The sequence below is a fragment of the Oncorhynchus nerka genome, linkage group LG12, assembly GCF_034236695.1.
Source record: "Oncorhynchus nerka isolate Pitt River linkage group LG12, Oner_Uvic_2.0, whole genome shotgun sequence".
NCBI classification, from domain to species: Eukaryota; Metazoa; Chordata; class Actinopteri; order Salmoniformes; family Salmonidae; genus Oncorhynchus; species Oncorhynchus nerka.
Window position 1 is genome coordinate 56,692,941 of NC_088407.1, and position 22,723 is coordinate 56,715,663.

General features: G+C 47.1%; 1 protein-coding gene across 2 annotated transcripts in view; it reads left to right on the forward strand.

The window, feature by feature from the left end:
• Positions 1-22,723, forward strand: part of LOC115138405 (Ral GTPase activating protein catalytic subunit alpha 2) — a 140,218-nt gene that overhangs the window by 77,573 nt on the left and 39,922 nt on the right. For both annotated transcript variants that reach the window (XM_065025666.1, XM_029675223.2), the window contains exons 34-37: positions 677-800; positions 880-1,035; positions 4,330-4,488; positions 8,409-8,536. In XM_065025666.1, coding sequence (XP_064881738.1) covers positions 677-800; positions 880-1,035; positions 4,330-4,488; positions 8,409-8,536 — 567 coding nt within the window. The remainder of the gene's footprint in view (positions 1-676; positions 801-879; positions 1,036-4,329; positions 4,489-8,408; positions 8,537-22,723) is intronic.

Here is a 22,723-nt window from a genome sequence, read left to right on the forward strand (position 1 = left end):
AGGCTTTTTCTAAATTAAATTACAATATTAATGTGGCATTGTTACATACAAGGATATATTAAAATTATTAAGGTAATAAAAGCAACAACAACAAAAAAACATTTCAATGTAGATTGTATGATGTGCGCCCCATGAAAATGACTGGTTGCCTTCGTGTGTAGTTTGTGAATGTTTGCCAATCAAAGCCACAGAGGCAACGTGTAGTGAGAGTTCACGAATGCAATGCGATATGGACTACAATTACGGAATTAAAAGTTAGCGAAATGAGAAGGAGTAGGCTACAACGAGCAACCAAACAGGTAGGCGATAGATTCTAGATTCTCTAGGCTACTCCAGTCAAGACAGACAAGCACTGTTATATGGAATGATAAATAAGTGTGCCTGCTACACGTTAGCTAGTCTTGATTTGTAGCCGAGTTGCGACTTTCTCTCTGCCTCCATCTGCTCACTCCCAAATCACCAGCCGCTCCACAGCTGCAGCAATAGAGCGCCTCACCATCTCGCAGCCGTGCTCAGATTAAAAACGTATGCTACCAAAACCACACACATTTAGAATATCCAGATATCCGACCACAATTCATCATACCAGTCGAAATCATTTCAAACCGATGTAGAACAGTGTAACATCATCAGGGCCATTGTTCTAACAACAAGTCTTGTGTGTTTCGTCTTACAGCAGAGAGACGCACAAGATCGCTGTGTTCTACATCGGAGAGGGTCAGGAAGATAAGTGCTCCATCCTTTCCAACAGCGCAGGCAGCCAGGCCTACGAAGACTTTGTGTCTGGCCTGGGATGGGAGGTACACACACCCCTGCCGTATCTCTCGTCTCGCTCTCACACACTGACATCACTCTCCTAACCGTGTTGTGTGCCTTCAGGTTGATCTAGCCACCCACTGTGGCTTCATGGGAGGGCTTCAGAGGAACGGCAGCACAGGACACACTGCTCCATACTATGCTACCTCCACGGTGGAAGTCATCTTGCATGTGTCCACACGCATGCCGTCCAATTCGGACGACTGCCTCACCAAAAAGGTACTATTACTCCCTCTAGATCCATGAAGTTAACGTCAGAAAAGCCTGCAAAAGGGAAGACAATCAACAATAAAAAGGTGTTTGTTGGTTTGCCATTGACTGAAAAAGCTCCTTAACCTAAACTGGTTTAAATGCCTATCACTACACTAATAATGTAGCAAGGTCCACAGTCCTTCAAGCAATGTAATGTCTGCGTACAAAACTAGGCTCCAAACACAGTGTATACAGAGTGAAATGGCCTCCGAGCCGTGCCCTGTCTGTCTGTGTGCCGTCTTGGGTCTTCAATCTGTGCTAAACTGAGGTCAGGTGGTGTAACTCCTGGGTTCTGGCACTGATTAGTAATCTCTGGGCGGGATGAGGAGTAGAGAGAGAGAAGCAGGCGTGTAAGAAGGGGCATGTGTGGCTATGGTAATGACCGTGATTCCCAGACCTGTTCCCCCCTCCCTGGGTGCTGTGACCGGGGCCCAGATTCAGCCATTAGCTGTCCCTGTCAGTGCAGGCGCCGGGCCGATGCCTGCAGGACGTTTTTATCCCATTCCGGCTGTGACTGCGGGAGCGATCGATGGTGCTTCAGCGGTTTCCCTGGCTATAGCACACCAGCAGCAGTTAGCATGGAGAAATGAGCCGCGAGGCCCCTGCCCGAGCCACCAGTCTTCTCATATGCTGTCCCACGGAGAGAGGAAATTTATCAGGCCATCCTCATATATACCCCCAACCTCCATCGACACATCTGCCCTTCTCCCCCTAAAAAAAACAGCCCTACACCGACCCCATACTGAACCTGTGCTCAGCGGCTGCGGAAATTAGTTTGATTTTGGCTAGCTGGTGTGAGGCGCTGGAGGGGTCGGCGCATGCCTTCGGCCTGCTTCGATTCATTTGATTGGGAGCCCCTGTAATTGCACCCCACTCTTTCCAGAACCCCACGCTAGCCAAAGGCGAGACAGATATTGGCAGCTCGGCGGCGCGTGTGTAGGCTAACAGGGACGGGAGGGAGGGGGATAAAAAATTGGGATGAAAAAGAGGCTTTATCGGGCAGGAAGTTTCTCAGTCAATTTACAAATAAAACTTTCAGCCTCGCCCGACTGCCTGCTCTTAACTGCATACTGTGTTGGGTGGGGGAGGGCGACGCTTTCGCTGGCCAGAGTGTCTGAGGGAAAGAATAAATGGGCCCCAAGCTACACCAAGAAGGAAAATGGGGGAAAAAAACATAAATTCCTCCAATCCAATTGTGGGCTTTAGGGCAGAGTGGTGCAGCGCCTAGCAGCAGCTGGCTGTAGTAATGCAGCTGTTGGAGCGACCTGGGAGGTGGGGGTCAGGCCACGTAGGGTCCTAATGTCAGAGCAGGGGGCGCTCGGCCGGCCCCACACTCATAACCAGCACCAGGGCTTAACTGAGCTCTGTGTTTTTAGAAGGGAGCACTTGCGCTGCTGAGAGGCCTGCTGTGCTGTGTGGATGGGAGGTCATTGAGGGTTAATTGGACAAGGGCCTTTGACTTAGGCCACACACAGGTGTGATTCTATTGGCACACATAGCTTCAGGGATGTGATTCTTCACCTGATTTAATCAGAATTTCCTGGCTTTCTCACATCCCCCTCTATCATTGAAATCTACCTACCCACAAACCAATATCCTCTTTTTCCTGACTTTCCATGTTCTCCTGACTCCTAATCACATCCCCTGGTCTTTTACTGAGTTACAGTTTAGATGAGGGAATCAGTTAATTGAAATAAATTCATTAGGCCCTAATCTATGGATTTCACATGACTGGGAATATAGATATGCATCAGTTGGTCACAGATACCGTAAAGGAAATGGGCCTCAGGATCTCGTCATGGTCTCTCTGTGCATTCAACTTGCCATGGATAAAATGCAATTGTGTTTGTTGTCCATATCTTATTCCTGTCCATACCATCACCCCACCATCACCACGGGGCACTCTGTTCACAATGGTGACATCAGCAAACCACTCACCCACCGGAGAGAAATTAGAACATTAAATTCTCTGCCAACAGTTCTGGTGGACATTCCGTCAGTCAGCATGACAATTGCACACTCCCTCAAAACTTGAGACATCTGTGGCATTGTGTTGTGTGATAAAACTGGATATTTTAGTGGCCTTTTATTGTCCCCAGCACAAGGTGCACCTGTGTAATGATTGATATTTAATGACCTTCTTGAAATGCCACGCCTGGCAGGTGGATGGATTATCTTGGCAAAGGACAATTGCTCACTAACAGGGATGTAAACAAATTTGTGCACAAAATTTGAGAGAAATAATGTTTTTGTGTGTATGGAAAATGTATGTGATCTTTTATTTCAGTTCATGAAACATGGGACCAACACTTTACATGTTGCGTTTTATATTTTGGTTCAGTGTAATATTCAAATGTTAATTAAAATCCTTAGGATTTTTGTCGGTAACCTCGACATGCATATTCAACATTCTTGGTTAATTTGTGCCTGTCTGACCTGACCTGCACTGGAGCCATTGATCCTTGTACAGATGAGATGAACCAGGGAGCACGGTGTTCAATCACTGTGTTGTGGATTTGTTGAACATTATCCCATTACCATAATTAAGGGCTTATAATAGAATGTACTAATTGCAATTTTTTGGGTGGCGAGGCCATGTTTTCTTAATGGCTCATTAGACCCAAGTACATTGGCAGATGTTTTCCTCCTCTAAGTGAGTCAGTCGGTGAGGAGGCAAGGCCTTGATGTTGCCACATAATCAGGGACAGGAGTTTTTTTTCTTTTTCTAACCCTTACTAGGCCCAGTTTATCCTTATCCAGGTCACAAACAAAAAAACAGGTTTCCCCACGAGTGATGGGTAAAGGCCAGTGAGGTTGGAATAGCCGCCCTTAAACCCATCACTCAATGTCCATGTCAGCCACAATACCGAGGGAAGACTGTTCTCTCACTTCCCCTCTGCCTTGGTTGAAAAAGAGTTCTACAGTACATTAACTATCTGGCAATTTCCTGTCATTTGTGTAATTTCTGTCCTAACTTCATTTGTATTTATGAATAGAACATGGAAATTGGATGTAATTTTATGTCTTTGGAGTAAAGTTAATTTCAATGATTGGTTTTAAAATGCTCAATTTAATGTTTTTTTTTTGTGGTTTGAATTTCCAGTGGAAATTCAAATGATAAGAAGCTTTGTCACAACATCCAGAGCTGTGGTAATCTCTAACCTAATATTAAAAACCTTTCTATGGGAATAACAAGATGTTCTTTCTGACCGTTGTGATCGCCATAGCCGTGTCTAAACCCTGTGGTTTGTTCTGGTGCAGCTGCGTCACCTGGGCAACGACGAGGTTCACATAGTGTGGTCGGAGCACAGCAGGGACTACCGACGCGGCATCATCCCCACTGACTTTGGAGATGTGCTGATCATCGTGTACCCCATGAAGAACCACACGTTCTTCATCCAGATCATGAAGAAACCACAGGTACTGGTACTAGAGGTCAGCTGGCAGGCTCAAAACCTAAATGGCTTTTGGCGCTTGTTTCTGCACTTGCCTGATTATTTTCCACTCAATCTACCTGTGTAATGGATACACTATTTTACTTACTGTCTTTTTAGCACTAAACAAATATTATGGGACTCCTTCAACATTTCACTGCTTCAGCATATTATCCAACTCTTTGTTTGGAAAAAGCTGTCTGATCTTCACTTCGAGAAGACCTCTCCTTACTCATGTCCCTCCAGACTGCCTTGTTGGTTGAGTGGGTTACCTGTTTGTCTGTCGGTCTGCCTGTGTGACTCTGAGATGGACGCTCTAATGCCCTCCTCTTTCACTCCAGTCCATTACCCTCACTGTGGGTATGTGCTCTGAGGCAGTCAGTGTCGCTCAGCTAGCTTTCATCTTGGTTCTGAGCCGCTGCACACACAGCTCTGGATAGACTGACTGGCTGGGTCAAAGACTACAGGTCACAATGTAACCATCTACGGTAGGCTAGGTTATTATATACAGTGCCTTCAGAAAGTATTCACACCCCTTGACTTTTTCCAAACATTTTTGTGTTACAAAGTGAGATTAACATTTATTTAATTGTCCTTTTTTGTCAACGATCTATACAAAATACTCTAAGTGGAAGAAAAATGTGAACAGTTGTATAAAAAAAAAAGTATATGCATGTATGTGTGTAATTAATATATATATATTTTTTTCTCGTATTTTTTATATATATATATATATATATATATATATAAAATAAAATAAAAAAATACGAAAAATCAAACACTAATATATCTTGATTGGATAAGTATTCAATCCCTGAGCTTCTTGATATGACACACCTGGCAGGTGGATGGATTTTCTTGGCAAAGAACAAATGCTCACTAACACAGGGATGTAAACACATTTACTTTAGTGCCTTGTTGCAAACAGGATGCATGTTTTTAATACTTTTATAATGTACAGGCTTCCTTTTCACTCTGTAATTTATGTCAGTATTGTGGAGTAACTACAATGTTGTTGATCCATCCTCCGCTTTCTCTTATCACAGCCATTAAACTCTGTAACTGTTTTAAAGTCACCATTGGCCTCACTGTGAAATCCCTGAGCGGTTTCCTTCCTCTCTGGCAACTAAGTTAGGAAGAACGCCAGTATCTTTGTGTTGACTGGGTGTATTAATGCACGATCCAAAGGGTAATTTATAAATTCCACACGCTCAAAGGGGTTTATTCAGTGTCTGCTATTTTTAGTTTATTATTTTTTCATCTACCAAAAGGTGCCCTTCTTTGCGAGGCATTGGTCTTTGGTTGAATTTGTGTTTGAAATTCACTGCTCGACTGAGGGAGCTTACAATTATCTGTATGTGTATGGTACAGAGAAGAGATTAATTTAAAACATGTGACTTGTTAAGCACATTTTTACTTGTGAACTTATTTAGGCTTGTCATAACAAAGGGGTTGAGTACTTATTGACTCAAGACATTTCAGCTTTAAATTTTGTATTAATTTGTAAAAGTTTCGAAAAGCATAATTCCACAAGGTGTGTATGTGTGTGTGTGTGTGTGTGTGTGGGGGGGGGGGGGGGCCAGTGACAAAAAATCTCAATTGCACTAAATTCAGGCTGGAACACAACAAAATGTTGAAAAAATGAACGGGTGTGATTATGTTCTTATGGCACTATATACTTAGATTGGTATACTCTAATATTCATCCTAAACGTGACCCAAAAAATACAATTGGAAGTCCGTCACTGGGACTTCCACATCTCAGATCTATAAGAAAACATCACACAATATTTCCAGTCTCTTCTAAAGAGTGCCGAATAAGACTGTGTCGGCCAAACGAGGGGCTTTGGTGTGTTGGAGCAAAAGATGGGGCCAGAATGCATGGCAGCTTTCTCATTCCACTGACCTGCCAGCAGGACACTGCCAACCTGGGGATGATGCCCATAGACCTCTGTCTGGCCATCCACCTAGGCCTCCTCCCAATATCCACACAGACAGACAGAAAGACACCACCAACAACCACCCAGTCTGCAGCCCAAACCTCCACCATAGAATCCTACGGCCCCCATTACACAGACCCTTTATTGTTCTAGAGCTTCATTGTCCTGAGTTGACCTCTAGAAGTTTGGCTTTTTTTTCTTTCTTTTTTACACCAGTAGAGATTGAATGGGCTAGCTGTCAGTTTGAAGTTAGTCTAATTATTGAAGTGGAGGGACTGTCTGTATAATGAGCTATGCCATGTCAAGTAGACAGCAGGACTTATGGAGAGGCTCTGACACGCACGTCACATTCCAGGTCAATGATCATTAAACTCAGCAGATTTAAGATCTCCCCAAAAAGCATGAACAGACGCATGTGTCACACACACACACACACACATGCACGCTGCTCTCAAACACAGAGAGCTCCCACTGTATTTGTTCCAACAGTTCAATCAAAGTATTTTCTCCGGTATTGATTTGCATTAGATGTGTGTGTGGTTTCTATGCTAAATAAGCTCAACACTTAGTCCTAAGTCACTCAAACTTGAATCTAACCCTGTAGCAATATTAGATATTGGGCTGGGAGTTGCCAGGGACCCCAATAAGATAATGTTATCATGATACTTAGGTGCCAATAGCATATGTAATGTGATTCAATACTTCTAATTTATTGCGATTTGATGTTCCAAACATATTACTCACTACAGTGGCAAGAAAAAGTATGTGAACCATTTGGAAATAGCTGGATTTCTGCATAAATTGTTCATAAAATTAGATTTCTTCTTCATCTAGGTCACAACAATAGACAAACACAGTCTGCTTAAACTAATAACACACAAACAATTATGCATTTTCATGTCTTTAATTGAGCACACTGTGGAAAAAGTACATTTATTAAAAATAAACAGAAATACCTTATTTGCATAAGTATTCAGACCCTTTGCTGTGAGACTCGAAATTGAACTCGGGTGCTTCCTTTTTCCATTAATCATCCTTGAGATGGTTCTACAACTTGATTGTAGTCCACCTGTGGTAAATTAAATGATTGGACATGATTTGGAAAGGCACACACCTGTCAATTTAAGGTCCAACAGTTTACAGTGCATGTCAGAGCAAAAACCAAGTCATGAGGTCGAAGGAATTGTCCGTAGAGCTCCGAGGAAGGATTGTGTAGAGGTACCGATCTTGGGAAGGGTATCAAAATATTTCTGTAGCATTGAAAATCCCCAAGATCACAATAGCCTCCATCTTTCTAAAATGAAAGACTCTTCCTAGATCTGGCCAAACTGAGCAATCGGGGGAGAAGGGCCTTGGTCAGGGAGGTGACCAAGAACCCAATGGTCACTCTGACAGAGTTAATTGAAATGCATTCCAGGTGACTACCTCATGAAGTTGGTTGAGAGAATGCCAAGTGTGTGCAAAGGGTGGCTGCTTTGAAGAATCTCAAATAGAAAATATATTTTGATTTGTTTAACACCTTTTTTTGGTGTGTTATTTCATAGTTTTGATGTCTTCACTATTATTCTACAATGTAGAAAATAGTTCAAACTAAAGAAAATCCCTAGAATGAGTAGGTGTGTCCAAACGTTTCACTAGTACTGCGTTTGAATAGCATTTTTATTTTTATGACGCACATTTTCTCATTCCCTCCGCTCTTGACTGCATGTGCTCATGCTGCATGGGCGGGAGCGTTGCCTAGGCAACCAGACTGGTTTGCTACAGCACCTTGCTTGTTTCAGCACGGAGCAACAAAGTTTCATCATGTTGTAATGAGTCCATGTAACCGCGGAAACGGACTCAACCACACGAATGCCCGGCCGTCCTGTCTTCACTTCTTCCACAGACAAAAAGAAGAATTCAACGGTTATGACGTTTATTTAAGATGGTAACTTTCTCCCTCCCTCCCTCTCTCCTTCCCCTCGTAGGTCCCCTTCTTTGGGCCTCTTTTCAACGGCGCCATCGTCACCGGAACGCTGCTGCCCAGCCTTGTGCGTGCCACCTGCATCAACGCCAGCAGAGCTGTCAAGTCCCGCCTGACGCTTTACCAGAGCTTGTATCCTTTGTGTGAACTGTTTACTCTGTCTCCCCTACCCTTACAGCCCTGTCTGCCTCCACAAGGTTAACAACTGACCACAGAGCCTCAGCAGTTAGGCCGTGCAAGTTTTTCCAGGGACGGTTATCTTTTTATATGTATTATTTTTTATATGAATTAATGTTATTCCTCACACTCCGATGATTGTTCTCATATGTGAAAATATTGAATTTCTAAACGTGTTGATTGTAATCGCGGCGTTAGCCCTTCTAGTGGTTGGCCTGTGTGGATTCCCATGTGGTGCGTGTAGCGTGTTGGGTGATCTGCATGGGTGAGCACTGACACTGATCTTGATGCGCTGGCTGATTTGCATACAGCGATTAACAGAGCACCGGGTTGAGGTGTTGCGGTGTGTCGCGCAGCCCGTAGTGACATGTGAGGACGCATGTGTCCGTCTGGGTCTGTAATGGGGATCTTGTGGAACCTCTCTGTCGTCTTGTATGATGCAGTGGGTTTAGACGACAGCAGCAGAGACATGACTGTCATTAACCCATCCTCCCCTCCATCCCTGTAACAGCCTGCCTGTCGTTAAGGGCCTGATCTCCAGCTGTACATGTCAGTTGGTTTAAGACGAGCGTAATCAGCGATGGAGATGAATTTGCATGTGAATAAGTTGAGGACTGAAGGAGGGGAGGGACGTTTTTTTGGAGCGGGCCCCTGTGGGTGAAATCTGATCTCCCACAAAGCCTTGCAGCTCCACCTCTCCCCGGACAGGGACAGGCTGTACAGAGTGGCCTCGCAGGGACCACAGTAGCTCTCTGGGTGTTGCCATGGTGACCAGCAATCTCCAGTTTTTGAGGTTGGACCCAAGTTGTGCACCGCTCTCAAGTATTTATTTTGTCATTGGTTTACGGTTTGTAAGGAAAGTGGGCAAGGGTGCGCGATAATGTCAGTAGCCTATAGTATGTTTTTAAGCTAATAATGTGCACTAAACTTTGGCTACAGGTGTATGTGGCTTTACATTCTGAGTGTTTGATGTGTATGTGCTTGCATTTGTATGCACGGGTGTCATCCTACCCACCCATCAGCGAGGCTCATATCAGCCCCTCTCAGGGTCCCTGGGGGCATCAGTGGGACAGCAGAGAGGCAGATGTCTGTAACTCAAAGCCAAGTGAATTACTCCAGTGTGAGATGTGCTGAGCTGCCAGCGCTGCCTAGCTACCATAGGCCAGTCTGCACTGGGAGCCAAGGGGGAAGGGAGCCAGGGCCGGGCCGGGCCAGACCAGGCCTACCTGGCATTCCTTAGCAAGAAGAGAGCAGCACGACGGCCTGATCTGCGAGATGAGATGATCGCTGGCTGGGCTGGAGCGTTGGCAGTGTGAAGCAGCCAGCCAGGGTGAGGCCCCACATACTGCAGATCTGGAAGATGAGCTGACAAACGGATGCTCCCAGCCAATGGATGCTGGCAATGCCAGCACTGGTGTCTGTGTGTGGGACATTTTTCTGGATGGCTGGAGGATTACGTTTAAACAAAGAAATAGTCATGAGTCATCGAGGCGATGAGACCAATTTTTTTTATCAAGATAGGGCGCACACACAAACAAACACAAACTATTTTGTAATTCAGAAGATTTCTCAGGATTTGTTCAAAGAAAAAATACTCCTACCAGTAAATAAAGTTCTGACTATTTTTGGAAGAATGTTTTAAGATATCATTTAGAATGCTATTTGAGGTTTATTAACTCAAAAAAGAGCAGGAACACCAACACTAATGATACAGTTCCAACCGCCGTGTCTTTGTGAGACGCAGAATAGGTGAATGGATAGTTTCCGCATATATGATTCCCACCATGAAGCATGGAGGAGGTGGTGTGATAGTGTGGGGGTGCTTTGCTGGTGACAATGTTGGTGATTTATTTAGAATTCAAGGCACACTTAACCAGCATGGCTACAACAGAATTCTGCAGCGAACTGCCGTCCCATCTGTTTTGCACTTAGTGGGACTGTCATTTGTTTTTCAACAGGACAATGACCCAACACACCTCCAGACTGTAAGGGCAATTTGACCAAGAAGGAGAGTGAAGGAGTGCTGCATCAGATAACCTGGCCTCCACAATCATCTAACCTCAACCCAATTGAGATGGTTTGGGATGAGTTGGGCCACAGAGTGAAGGAAAAGCAGCCAACAATTGCTCAGCATATGTGGGATCTCCTTCAAGACTGTTGGAAAAGCATTACTCATGAAGATGGTTGCCAAGAGTGTGCAAAGCTGTCATCAAGGCAAAGGGTGGCTACTTTGAAGAATCATATATACAACATATTTTGATTTGTTTAACACTTTTTTGGTAACTACATGATTCCATATGTGTTATTTCATAGTTTTGATATCTTCACTATTATTCTACAATGTAGAAAATAGTAAAACTAAAGAAAAACCCTTGAATGAGTAGGTGTCCACACTTTTGACTGGTACTGTATCTAGACTTGACCCAAAGGCATGACGCATTCCTCCTTCTGCTGAATGGTTTCTGCCGCTCTCCAAGGTCATTTGTTTAATGTTTCTACAAAGAAAAGCCACATGACCTCTGCGTCCCCATAAAGGCAGGCCTGGCTCTGTGGTGCTCTCTGGTTTCCTCTCTCCCGCTCCGTCCGCCACAGAACTGGAGTCTCCAGCAGCCAGGCGCTCTGCTGCGCCATCACTCCGGCTAATTGGATTTGATATTGAAATATGACCACCAGCCACATTGCTGGAGACACACACACACACACTAATCCTCCCTTCCTCTACAATCTGCTGTTTCCTTTTTGGCTCTACACCATGGTACTTGGAGTAGTTCCTGTGTGAGAGATTTTGTTTGTGAGTTTTTGTGTGTCGGTGTACGTGTGTGTGACACATGGTCAGCGTTTTAAGATGTCTATCCAAGTGGGTTTACGTGTGTCATTCCACTCCAACTATGTACAGCATTCTGCTCTATTCAGTGACAACGCAGTGATGTTATTTCAGAGCCTTTGGCGCTGTGCAACGTGAAAGAGACAGTCCTGAACCCACATACCTTTTATATTACAAGGCTGTCAGAAATCACCCGTGTCATTAACATGGCCCTATTAGAAGAGGCTGTGTGAATCCTAATAGTCACCCTGTATGAACACTGAGCAGCGTGCTGCAGTCTCCTCCACTGCCAGAGGGGAACGTAAACTCACTGTGAGTGGTGAGGACCTGACATGCGGGAGGAGAATACTCTTGACGGCCAAGTTCCCGCTATTTAAGTAGCACACCATATATCAAGAGAATTTCCCCCTGACATGCAATGTGTCATTCATCCCCAACTACTGTATGTGGTCCTACTGTAGTTCAGTTGGTCTCGTATTGGCGCTTGCAACGCCAGGATAGTGGGTCGCTTTGGACAAGGTTCTGCTAAATGGCATATTTATTATAGATATTATATGACTGGTGGAATCCCTCTGCTTCCACATAGCCTGTTGGGTTTCTGACAGGGGGTTTGATCCAGTCACTAAGTGTTATTCTCTCCTAAACAAGCACTCACTCCAGAGTAAACGTGTGCTGTGTGTTTAGGTAGCAGGAGCCTCTAATAGAGGGAGGCGAAGTAGAGCTGACCTTCATTCTGAAACGCAACATCCCCGCTGGACAGAATCAATAGCTTTTTCGCCCCAGTGCCCTTACTACCCTCCCCTAAGACACGCACGCACACATACACAGAGAGATCCGTCTCCGGGCAGCAATCAATAGCCATAATCTGTTCCTGCACGTGGCCAGTCATGCGAGCCGGACTTTTAGGTGGCATTGTGGGGGACATGCAGTGTAGTGGCAGAGAGAGGTTTCATCTTCTCAGGGAGGCTCACAGAGCCCAGTGGAATCTAGGGCTGCCAACCTCCAGAGGTGCAGGTCCTTGCCTCATCTAGCCAACCGTCTACCAGATATGGAGCTCTGCCTTTGCACGCTCTTGAAAACATCATATATGTGTGATTCTTGCCACTGATATTGGCCTACTGCTTTGTGTACCTTCTGAATAAGGCTTTGTTTCTCTCTCTCATTGTCCCTACATGGTTAACAATGTGTTCTTTAGGACAAGAAGTTTCATTACCTAGTCAGGAGGAAAGCATCTTTCGGAGTCTTTGAAAGGAGGTTATGAATGGGAGCTGCCATGTTAGTGTACTGTAGCTGAACATGTACTATTTAGTGTTGCTGATAGGCTCTTATTTGTCAGCTAGTGTGCCATAACATTCTCCTGCAGACATCTCCAAGCCCATGAACTGAGTGCTTGGCTTGGCACAGTGAGAAGGGTGAGCTGGGCCATCTTCCCTCTGTCATAAGCCTCAGTGAGAAGTGATGTGTACAGCCCTAACTCTCCTCTGTGTCTTTGCCTTTCGAATTAGAGGCTCTGTGACGATGTGTGGAAGAGCAACCTGCTTCCAATAGGTTAGGGTCTTGTTCTGTTTCCAGTCCAGCTCTGTCACGGTCCAGCTCTGTCACGGTCCAGCTCTCAGTTCTGTCACGGTCCAGCTCTCAGTTCTGTCACGGTCCAGCTCTGTCATTGTCCAGCTCTCAGCTCTGTCACGGTCAAATCAAATGTATTTATGTAGCCCTTCTTACATCAGCTGATATCTCAAAGTGCTTTACAGAAACCCAGCCTAAAACTCCAAACAGCAAGCAATTCAGGCCTAGAAGCACGGTGGCTAGGAAAAACTCCCTAGAAAGGCCAAAACCTAGGTAGAAACCTAGAGAGGAACCAGGCTATGAGGGGTGGCCAGTCCTCTTCTGGCTGTGCCGGGTGGAGATTATAACAGAACATGGCCAAGATGTTCAAATGTTCATAAATGACCAGCATGGTCAAATAATAATAATCACAGTAGTTGTCGAGGGTGCAACAAGTCAGCACCTCAGGAGTAAATGTCAGTTGGCTTTTCATAGCCGATCATTAAGAGTATCTCTACCGCTCCTGCTGTCTCTAGAGAGTTGAAAACAGCAGGTCTGGGATAGGTAGCACATCCGGTGAACAGATCAGGGTTCCAGAACAGTTGAAACTGGAGCAGCAGCACAGCCAGGTGGACTGGGGACAGCAAGGAGTCATCATGCCAGATAGTCCTGAGGCATGGTCCTAGGGCTCAGGTCCTCCGAGAGAAAGAGAGAATTAAATTCACACAGGACACCGGATAAGACAGGAGAAATACTCCAGATATAACAGACTGACCCTAGCCCCCTGACACACAAACTACTGCAGCATAAATACTGGAGGCTGAGACTGTAGGGGTCAGGAGACACTGTGGCACCATCCGATGATACCCCCGGACAGGGCCAAACAGGCAGGATATAACCCCACCCACTTTGCCAAAGCACAGCGCCCACACCACTAGAGGGATATCTTCAACCACCAATTTACCATCCTGAGACAAGGCCGAGTATAGCCCACAAAGTTCTCCGCCACGGCACAACCCAAGGGGGGCGCCAACCCAGACAGGAAGGTCACGTCAGTGACTCAACCCATTCAAGTGACGCACCCCTCTTAGGGAGGGCATGGAAAAGCACCAGTAAGCCAGTGACTCAGCCCCTGTAATAGGGTTAGAGGCAGAGAATCCCAGTGGAAAGAGGGGAACCCGGCCAGGCAGAGACCGCAAGGGCAGTTCGTTAATCCAGAGCCTTTCCGTTCACCTTCACACTCCTGGGCCAGACAACACTCAATCACATGACCTACTGAAGAGATGAGTCTTCAGTAAAGACTTAAAAGTTGAGACCAAGTCTGCGTCTCTCACATGGGTAGGCAGACCATTCCATAAAAATGGAGCTCTTTATAGGAGAAAGCCCTGCCTCCAGCTGTTTGCTTAGAAATTCTAGGGACAATTAGGAGGCGTCTTGTGAGGAGGCGTCAGAAAGATTGTGACCATGTAATGCGTAGGTTAGCAGTAAAACCTTGAAATCAGCCCTTGCCTTAACAGGAAGCCAGCGTGGGAGGCTAGCACTGGAGTAATATGATCAAATGTGCCCAAATCAGAAAGATTGGTAGGAGCAAGCCCATGTAATGCTTTGTAGGTTAGCAGTAAAACCTTGAAATCAGCCCTTGCCTTAACAACTGATATCTTTCCGACAGATAAGATCTAAACCAGGCCAGAACCTGTCCATCCCCAAGAAGGTAAAATGTATATGGAAACAATAGTGGTTCTACAGAACAATTTGGATTTCCAATTCCAATCAGTAAACCAGGCCAGAACCAAGAATGTGGTGATCGATGGTATCAAAAGCAGCACTAATGTCTAGGAGCACGAGGACAGATGCAGAGCCTCGGTCTGACGCCATGAAAAGGTCCAGCTCTCAGCTCTGTCACGGTCCAGCTCTGTCACGGTCCAGCTCTCAGCTCTGTCACAGTCCAGCTCTGTCACGGTCCAGCTCTCAGCTTTGTCGCAGTCCAGCTCTCAGGGACATCCATTCCCAAAGACCACCCTGACCCAATAGGAACTCAGATGTCTGGGGCAGGGTGGATTGCTCGACAGGGTGGAGGTCGGGGTTGTCAGAGGCAGTTGGGTTGGAGACTGTTGTTGGGAGAAGCAGGACTTTGGAATAGTTTGAGTTTGGTGGGGGCTGAGGAGTGGATGAAAGGGGGGCTATGGTTGGGGTTTATGACATTTTGGGATGGAGGGAGTTTCCTCTACTGAATATTTTAACTTAATCCCATGATCAGTGGGATTAGGTCCACTCCTTCACCCTCAACCCCTCCACTCCTCTGCCCTCAACCCCTCTACTCCTCCGCCCTCCACTCCTCCGCCCTCCACTCCTCCGCCCTCCACTCCTCCGCCCTCCACTCCTCTGCCCTCCACTCCTCTGCCCTCCACTCCTCCGCCCTCCACTCCTCTGCCCTCCACTCCTCTGCCCTCCACTCCTCTGCCCTCCACTCCTCCGCCCTTAACCCCTCCGCCCTCAACCCCTCCGCTCCTCCGCCCTCAACCCGCCCCCACATCTCTCCAGCTGACCAGCTGTTCCTGGGGCTCACGACAATGTCTGATGTGTTCACATCACTGAGTCCCCTCCCCGCCCACACACCACCACTCCACGGCCGCTCCGCTCGGAGCAGAAGACAGCTCTGCCGCTGGGGCCTAGAAGGGCCAAGGGAGCAGGGGGGGGGGGGGGGGACACACACGCACAGACCTGTCAAACCCAACCTTGACTCAGGAGGCAGCCTGGCCGGATGGCATATGGCGTCTAGCTTCATACAACATGCAAAAGTACCCCCCCCCCTGCTGCTAATGCAGAATGACTCACAGCGTTGTAGTTTTTTCCCCCCTCCATCTCCTCTCCACCCTGCCTCTAACAAAAGGCGTCCCCCACTCACCCTCCCAGTGAAAGCCCTGGGGGCCGGTGGCTGAGCGGCGGCTGAGCAGAGCAGGGCCACTCTTAAACACAGGTAGAGCAGGCATGGAAACAGACGGCTGATGGCAGGGGCTTGATGACAGCACAGGGCCCTGAAAGACCATAAAGACACGGTCTGTGTACTGATCCTGGGGATGAGAGCAGCACAGAGAGTTGATGAGGAGTTACTGTGGGTTTGTCGGAAGCATTGAAGTGCTATTTCTTTTTTCATCTTTTTGTTGTGTTTACGGGGTATGTTTTACTAAGGTTGTTTAACTGTCAATAGTCTCCAAATGGGAGAATGTAACCTATAATTTTGTCTGATCGTTGTCCACTCTTGTGATTATGTTACCCAAGGGAATTTTAAATGGGTCTTTTTGAAAAATGTTAGTTTAAAAAGATTCGCCGTCCGCCATTTGCAGAACAGACCAATTTTTGTTTTCTATACTTGTGCCACCCCATCACTAAATATTTCAAGTCCTGGGAATGTACACACATTACAGCACAGCATGTTACTGAAAGAATGTCATGCTCCGTGTATCTTTAAACTTGAACGCCTCACAACCCTCCCCTCCCTGCTCCGTCTGTTATGCATTCATGCCTGACATCTGTCTGTTTTGTAAGAGTGCAGTGAAAGGCTGAGAGGTTGCCAGGTCTGCGTGGGATCCCCTTCTCTCTCCCACCATTCAGTCAGCCAGCCCCGGTAGGGAGGTGTCGGGTAGCGTTACTAGTATCAGACTGGCTGTATCATTATGAACCTGTCGGGTGAAGCCACAGAGGTGTTTGGTATCCACTAGACACCCCTAGTTCTGTGAAAGCTGTCTCTATCACCAGCCATCAAAACCTAGGCCATTCTTCCATATCTTGTTGTTATGGAAATCATTTATCTTTTTATCTGTGGAGGAAAAACATACTTTGAAGGAATCCCTGGTTGAAAAGTATTTATCTGAGAGGACTGGTGCTGATGGATGCTAGGTGTTTTGGCTTTGTAAGCAGTCATAACTGTGGACTTCAGTGGTAGTACTCTGTGCACGTGTGTGCATTCCACTGTTCAACTCCGTGGATTGGCCAGCCCCAGTGTGCATCAATACTTTTAGTCCTTGTATATGGAAGGCCATCCACTCTGCCGATCACAGACTCCGTAACGGACTTCAGTGCTGGTAACGCAGTACATTCCATTTTAAGAGGACGTGTTAATAGGGATTGATGTGTGTGTGGTTCTTCGGGCGGGTGTAAAACCGGTCTGTCTGCTTTAAGTGATTAGCATCCAACTAGCCATTCCATCTGTTCCCCTAGTCCTGTTTAATTAATGAACTTTCTTTCTCCTCCCAGCCAGCCAAACGCCACTAAAGGAAAGCTGTTAGCCCTCTCAGGTTATCCAAATTGATGCTTGTTCTTGTTTCCACTACAATGGCTGCGTTGTCATTGATTAGTTCGGTTTTGTTTCTTCTCTTTTGTCTCAGGGTTCTTGAGGGAGGGTTAATGAGCTTCCCTGGGAAGCCTCTGCACATTTTTAGTATTTTTAGTTTTTTGGGAGGCAGAAAAACAGAACCGTGCAGGTGTGTGACATATGTGTTCATGTGTGTCTGTGTGGATATTTATGAATAGGATGGGGAAGGTTTTAGCGATGGAAGGGTCCTGGGAGTTTTCTGGTGTTGCTAGTCCATTATTTCTCATCGGAAGCAGAGGGCCTGGAGCACTCAAACACCGGGCTCTCTTCCCCTCCCTTCTCTAGTCTCCAGTCTCGTTAGGCCTGACATCTTGTAGAAGATGGAGGAAAGAATATATGTAAAGCCTCTCTCTCCTTCTCTCCCTTTCTCCTTCTCTCCCTTTCTCCCTCTGTCTCTCTCTTCCTCGTCCTCTCTCCGCTCTCCTTCTATCTCTCTCGTTACAACGAGGCACTGGACAGCCTTTGTCCACATAAAGCTGGCTTCTTTGTGTGCGCAGCCTTTTGCTAATCGGTGTGGTCGTGTGCCCATGTTTTAGCCCACATTTCACGCGCAGCTCCCCTTTTGTCTGAGGCCTGCCCCGATAAGGATCCCAGTTCTAGGGCCGCTCTGATATTGAAATCCTTCAGCGTCGCGGAGAGAGCCTTCAATCATCCATTGTCTGCACACCAGTTATTACCATTCAATCTCTGTGTCCCTCATCATCACCGGCCCGAACACTGAGACTGTCCCCTGAAAAGACCAGGGCTCTCTCTCCTCTCTCGCTCTCTTCTGTCACATTCAAGCATATCCACAGATATTTCTGTAGTCGTCTCGAGACGGCCCGTGTTCAATGCTACCGGGAAATGTCAGCAAAATGTCACTCCTCACATACCCCAGGATTCTCTCAGTCTCTGTGACGTGGCCCTGGGTTAGGGACTTCTTTTGTCTGGAAACCTTTGGCCTCGCTCTGTTTTGTCCTAAAATTGGCATTAGGCTAGCTTTTCAATTCTCTTTTATCATAATGAGACTAGAACCACTGTTGGTCTAAAGATTTTCTTCACATTGCGTTAAATGTCACAGCCTTAATTGGTTATTTTAAAGAGGAATTAGTTGATTATATATATGTTGCCTCTTTAAACAGTTGAAAGGCAGCACCTATTCCTCTTCTGGCCCGGGCTCCATTGTTTCCCCGTGTAGGATGTCCTTGTCCTGAGCATTTGCATTTTTGCATTAAATGGAATTTTCCAAATAGAGACAAGCGAAACATTAAAGTGTGTATAGTGCATTTTCTGCCATTTCCAGAAGGCTCCCTTTTGATGTGGTAATGGAGAGAGTAAGTGTACGTTGTCAAGTGGCAGCCATTGATTTGGCCACAGAGCAACATACTGTACAGTAGGCCTTTCAATGATTGGCATTGTCATTTGGTGGCCTGAATGTATTTGCTGTGCTGCTGTTGTTGCTCTGGACAAAGAGAAAGCTTGGATGGTTATCTGGTCATCAGCTCTAGATTTATAACATTTACATTTACATTTAAGTCATTTAGCAGACGCTCTTATCCAGAGCGACTTACAAATTGGTGCATTCACCTTATGACATCCAGTGGAACAGCCACTTTACAATAGTGCATCTAAATCTTTTAAGGGGGGTGAGAAGGATTACTTTATCCTATCCTAGGTATTCCTTAAAGAGGTGGGGTTTCAGGTGTCTCCGGAAGGTGGTGATTGACTCCGCTGTCCTGGCGTCGTGAGGGAGTTTGTTCCACCATTGGGGGGCCAGAGCAGCGAACAGTTTTGACTGGGCTGAGCGGGAACTGTACTTCCTCAGTGGTAGGGAGGCGAGCAGGCCAGAGGTGGATGAACGCAGTGCCCTTGTTTGGGTGTAGGGCCTGATCAGAGCCTGGAGGTACTGAGGTGCCGTTCCCCTCACAGCTCCGTAGGCAAGCACCATGGTCTTGTAGCGGATGCGAGCTTCAACTGGAAGCCAGTGGAGAGAGCGGAGGAGCGGGGTGACGTGAGAGAACTTGGGAAGGTTGAACACCAGACGGGCTGCGGCGTTCTGGATGAGTTGTAGGGGTTTAATGGCACAGGCAGGGAGCCCAGCCAACAGCGAGTTGCAATAATCCAGACGGGAGATGACAAGTGCCTGGATTAGGACCTGCGCCGCTTCCTGTGTGAGGCAGGGTCGTACTCTGCGGATGTTGTAGAGCATGAACCTACAGGAACGGGCCACCGCCTTGATGTTAGTTGAGAACGACAGGGTGTTGTCCAGGATCACGCCAAGGTTCTTAGCGCTCTGGGAGGAGGACACAATGGAGTTGTCAACCGTGATGGCGAGATCATGGAACGGGCAGTCCTTCCCCGGGAGGAAGAGCAGCTCCGTCTTGCCGAGGTTCAGCTTGAGGTGGTGATCCGTCATCCACACTGATATGTCTGCCAGACATGCAGAGATGCGATTCGCCACCTGGTCATCAGAAGGGGAAAGGAGAAGATTAATTGTGTGTCGTCTGCATAGCAATGATAGGAGAGACCATGTGAGGTTATGACAGAGCCAAGTGACTTGGTGTATAGCGAGAATAGGAGAGGGCCAAGAACAGAGCCCTGGGGGACACCAGTGGTGAGAGCACGTGGTGAGGAGACAGATTCTCGCCACGCCACCTGGTAGGAGCGACCTGTCAGGTAGGACGCAATCCAAGCGTGGGCCGCGCCGGAGATGCCCAACTCGGAGAGGGTGGAGAGGAGGATCTGATGGTTCACAGTATCGAAGGCAGCCGATAGGTCTAGAAGGATGAGAGCAGAGGAGAGAGAGTTAGCTTTAGCAGTGCGGAGCGCCTCCGTGATACAGAGAAGAGCAGTCTCAGTTGAATGACTAGTCTTGAAACCTGACTGATTTGGATCAAGAAGGTCATTCTGAGAGAGATAGCGGGAGAGCTGGCCAAGGACGGCACGTTCAAGAGTTTTGGAGAGAAAAGAAAGAAGGGATACTGGTCTGTAGTTGTTGACATCGGAGGGATCGAGTGTAGGTTTTTTCAGAAGGGGTGCAACTCTCGCTCTCTTGAAGACGGAAGGGACGTAGCCAGCGGTCAGGGATGAGTTGATGAGCGAGGTGAGGTAAGGGAGAAGGTCTCCGGAAATGGTCTGGAGAAGAGAGGAGGGAATAGGGTCAAGCGGGCAGGTTGTTGGGCGGCCGGCCGTCACAAGACGCGAGATTTCATCTGGAGAGAGAGGGAGAAAGAGGTCAGAGCACAGGGTAGGGCAGTGTGAGCAGAACCAGCGGTGTCGTTTGACTTAGCAAACGAGGATCGGATGTCGTCGACCTTCTTTTCAAAATGGTTGACGAAGTCATCTGCAGAGAGGGAGGAGGGGGAGGGGAGGAGGATTCAGGAGGGAGGAGAAGGTGGCAAAGAGCTTCCTAGGGTTAGAGGCAGATGCTTGGAATTTAGAGTGGTAGAAAGTGGCTTTAGCAGCAGAGACAGAAGAGGAAAATGTAGAGAGGAGGGAGTGAAAGGATGCCAGGTCCGCAGAAGTTTTCCTCCATTTCCGCTCGGCTGCCCGGAGCCCTGTTCTGTGAGCTAATGAGTCGTCGAGCCACGGAGCGGGAGGGGAGGACCGAGCCGGCCTGGAGGATAGGGACATAGAGAGTCAAAGGATGCAGAAAGGGAGGAGAGGAGGGTTGAGGAGGCAGAATCAGGAGATAGGTTGGAGAAGGTTTGAGCAGAGGGAAGAGATGATAGGATGGAAGAGGAGAGAGTAGCGGGGGGAGAGAGTTTGGGACGGCGCGATACCATCCGAGTAGGGGCAGTGTGGGAAGTGTTGGATGAGAGCGAGAGGGAAAAGGATACAAGGTAGTGGTCGGAGACTTGGAGGGAGTTGCAATGAGGTTAGTGGAAGAACAGCATCTAGTAAAGATGAGGTCGAGCGTATTGCCTGCCTTGTGAGTAGGGGGAAGGTGAGAGGGTGAGGTCAAAGAGGAGAGGAGAGGAGTGGAAAGAAGGAGGCAGAGAGGAATGAGTCAAAGGTAGACGTGGGGAGGTTAAAGTCGCCCAGAACTGTGAGAGGTGAGCCGTCCTCAGGAAAGGAGCTTATCAAGGCATCAAGCTCATTGATGAACTCTCCGAGGAACCTGGAGGGCGATAAATGATAAGGATGTTAAGCTTGAAAGGGCTGGTAACTGTGACAGCATGGAATTCAAAGGAGGCGATAGACAGATGGGTAAGGGGAGAAAGAGAGAATGACCACTTGGGAGAGATGAGGATCCCGGTGCCACCACCCCGCTGACCAGAAGCTCTCTGGGTGTGCGAGAACACGTGGGCGGACGAAGAGAGAGCAGTAGGAGTAGCAGTGTTATCTGTGGTGATCCATGTTTCCGTCAGTGCCAAGAAGTCGAGGGACTGGAGGGAGGCATAGGCTGAGATGAACTCTGCCTTGTTGGCCGCAGATCGGCAGTTCCAGAGGCTACCGGAGACCTGGAACTCCACGTGGGTCATGCGCGCTGGGACCACCAGATTAGGGTGGCCGCGGCCACGCGGTGTGGAGCGTTTGTATGGTCTGTGCAGAGAGGAGAGAACAGGGATAGACAGACACATAGTTGACAGGCTACAGAAGAGGCTACGCTAATGCAAAGGAGATTGGTATGACGAGTGGACTACACGTCTCGAATGTTCAGAAAGTTAAGCTTACGTAGCAAGAATCTTATTGACTAAAATGATTAAAATGATACAGTACTGCTGAAGTAGGCTAGCTGGCAGTGGCTGCGTTGTTGACTTTGTAGGCTAGCTGGCAGTGGCTGCGTTGTTGACACTACACTAATCAAGTCGTTCCGTTGAGTGTGATAGTTTCTACAGTGCTGCTATTCGGGGGCTAGCTGGCTAGCTAGCAGTGTTGATTACGTTACGTTGCGTTAAAAGAACGACAATAGCTGGCTAGCTAACCTAGAAAATCGCTCTAGACTACACAATTATCTTTGATACAAAGACGGCTAGCGCTGTAAACAAATCAAACCGTTGTACTGTAATGAAATGAAATGAAAATGTGATACTACCTGTGGAGCGAAGCGGAATGGGACCGGGTTGTTGAGTGCGTTCTATTCGGCGTTGGCTAGCTGTTGGCTAGCTAGCAGTGTCTCCTACGTTAAGGACGACAAATAGCTGGCTAGCTAACCTCGGTAAATTAAGATAATCACTAAAACTACACACACTAAACTACACAATTATCTTGGATACAAAGACAGCAAAGACAACTATGTAGCTAGCTAACACTACACTAATCAAGTCGTTCAGTTGAGTGTAATAGTTTCTACAGTTTCTACAGTGCTGCTATTCGGTAGACGGTGGACGTTTGCTAGCTGGCTAGCTGCTGGGCAGATAGCAGTGTAGACTACGTTAGGACGACGAAATACGATAATTACGCAATTATCTTTGATACA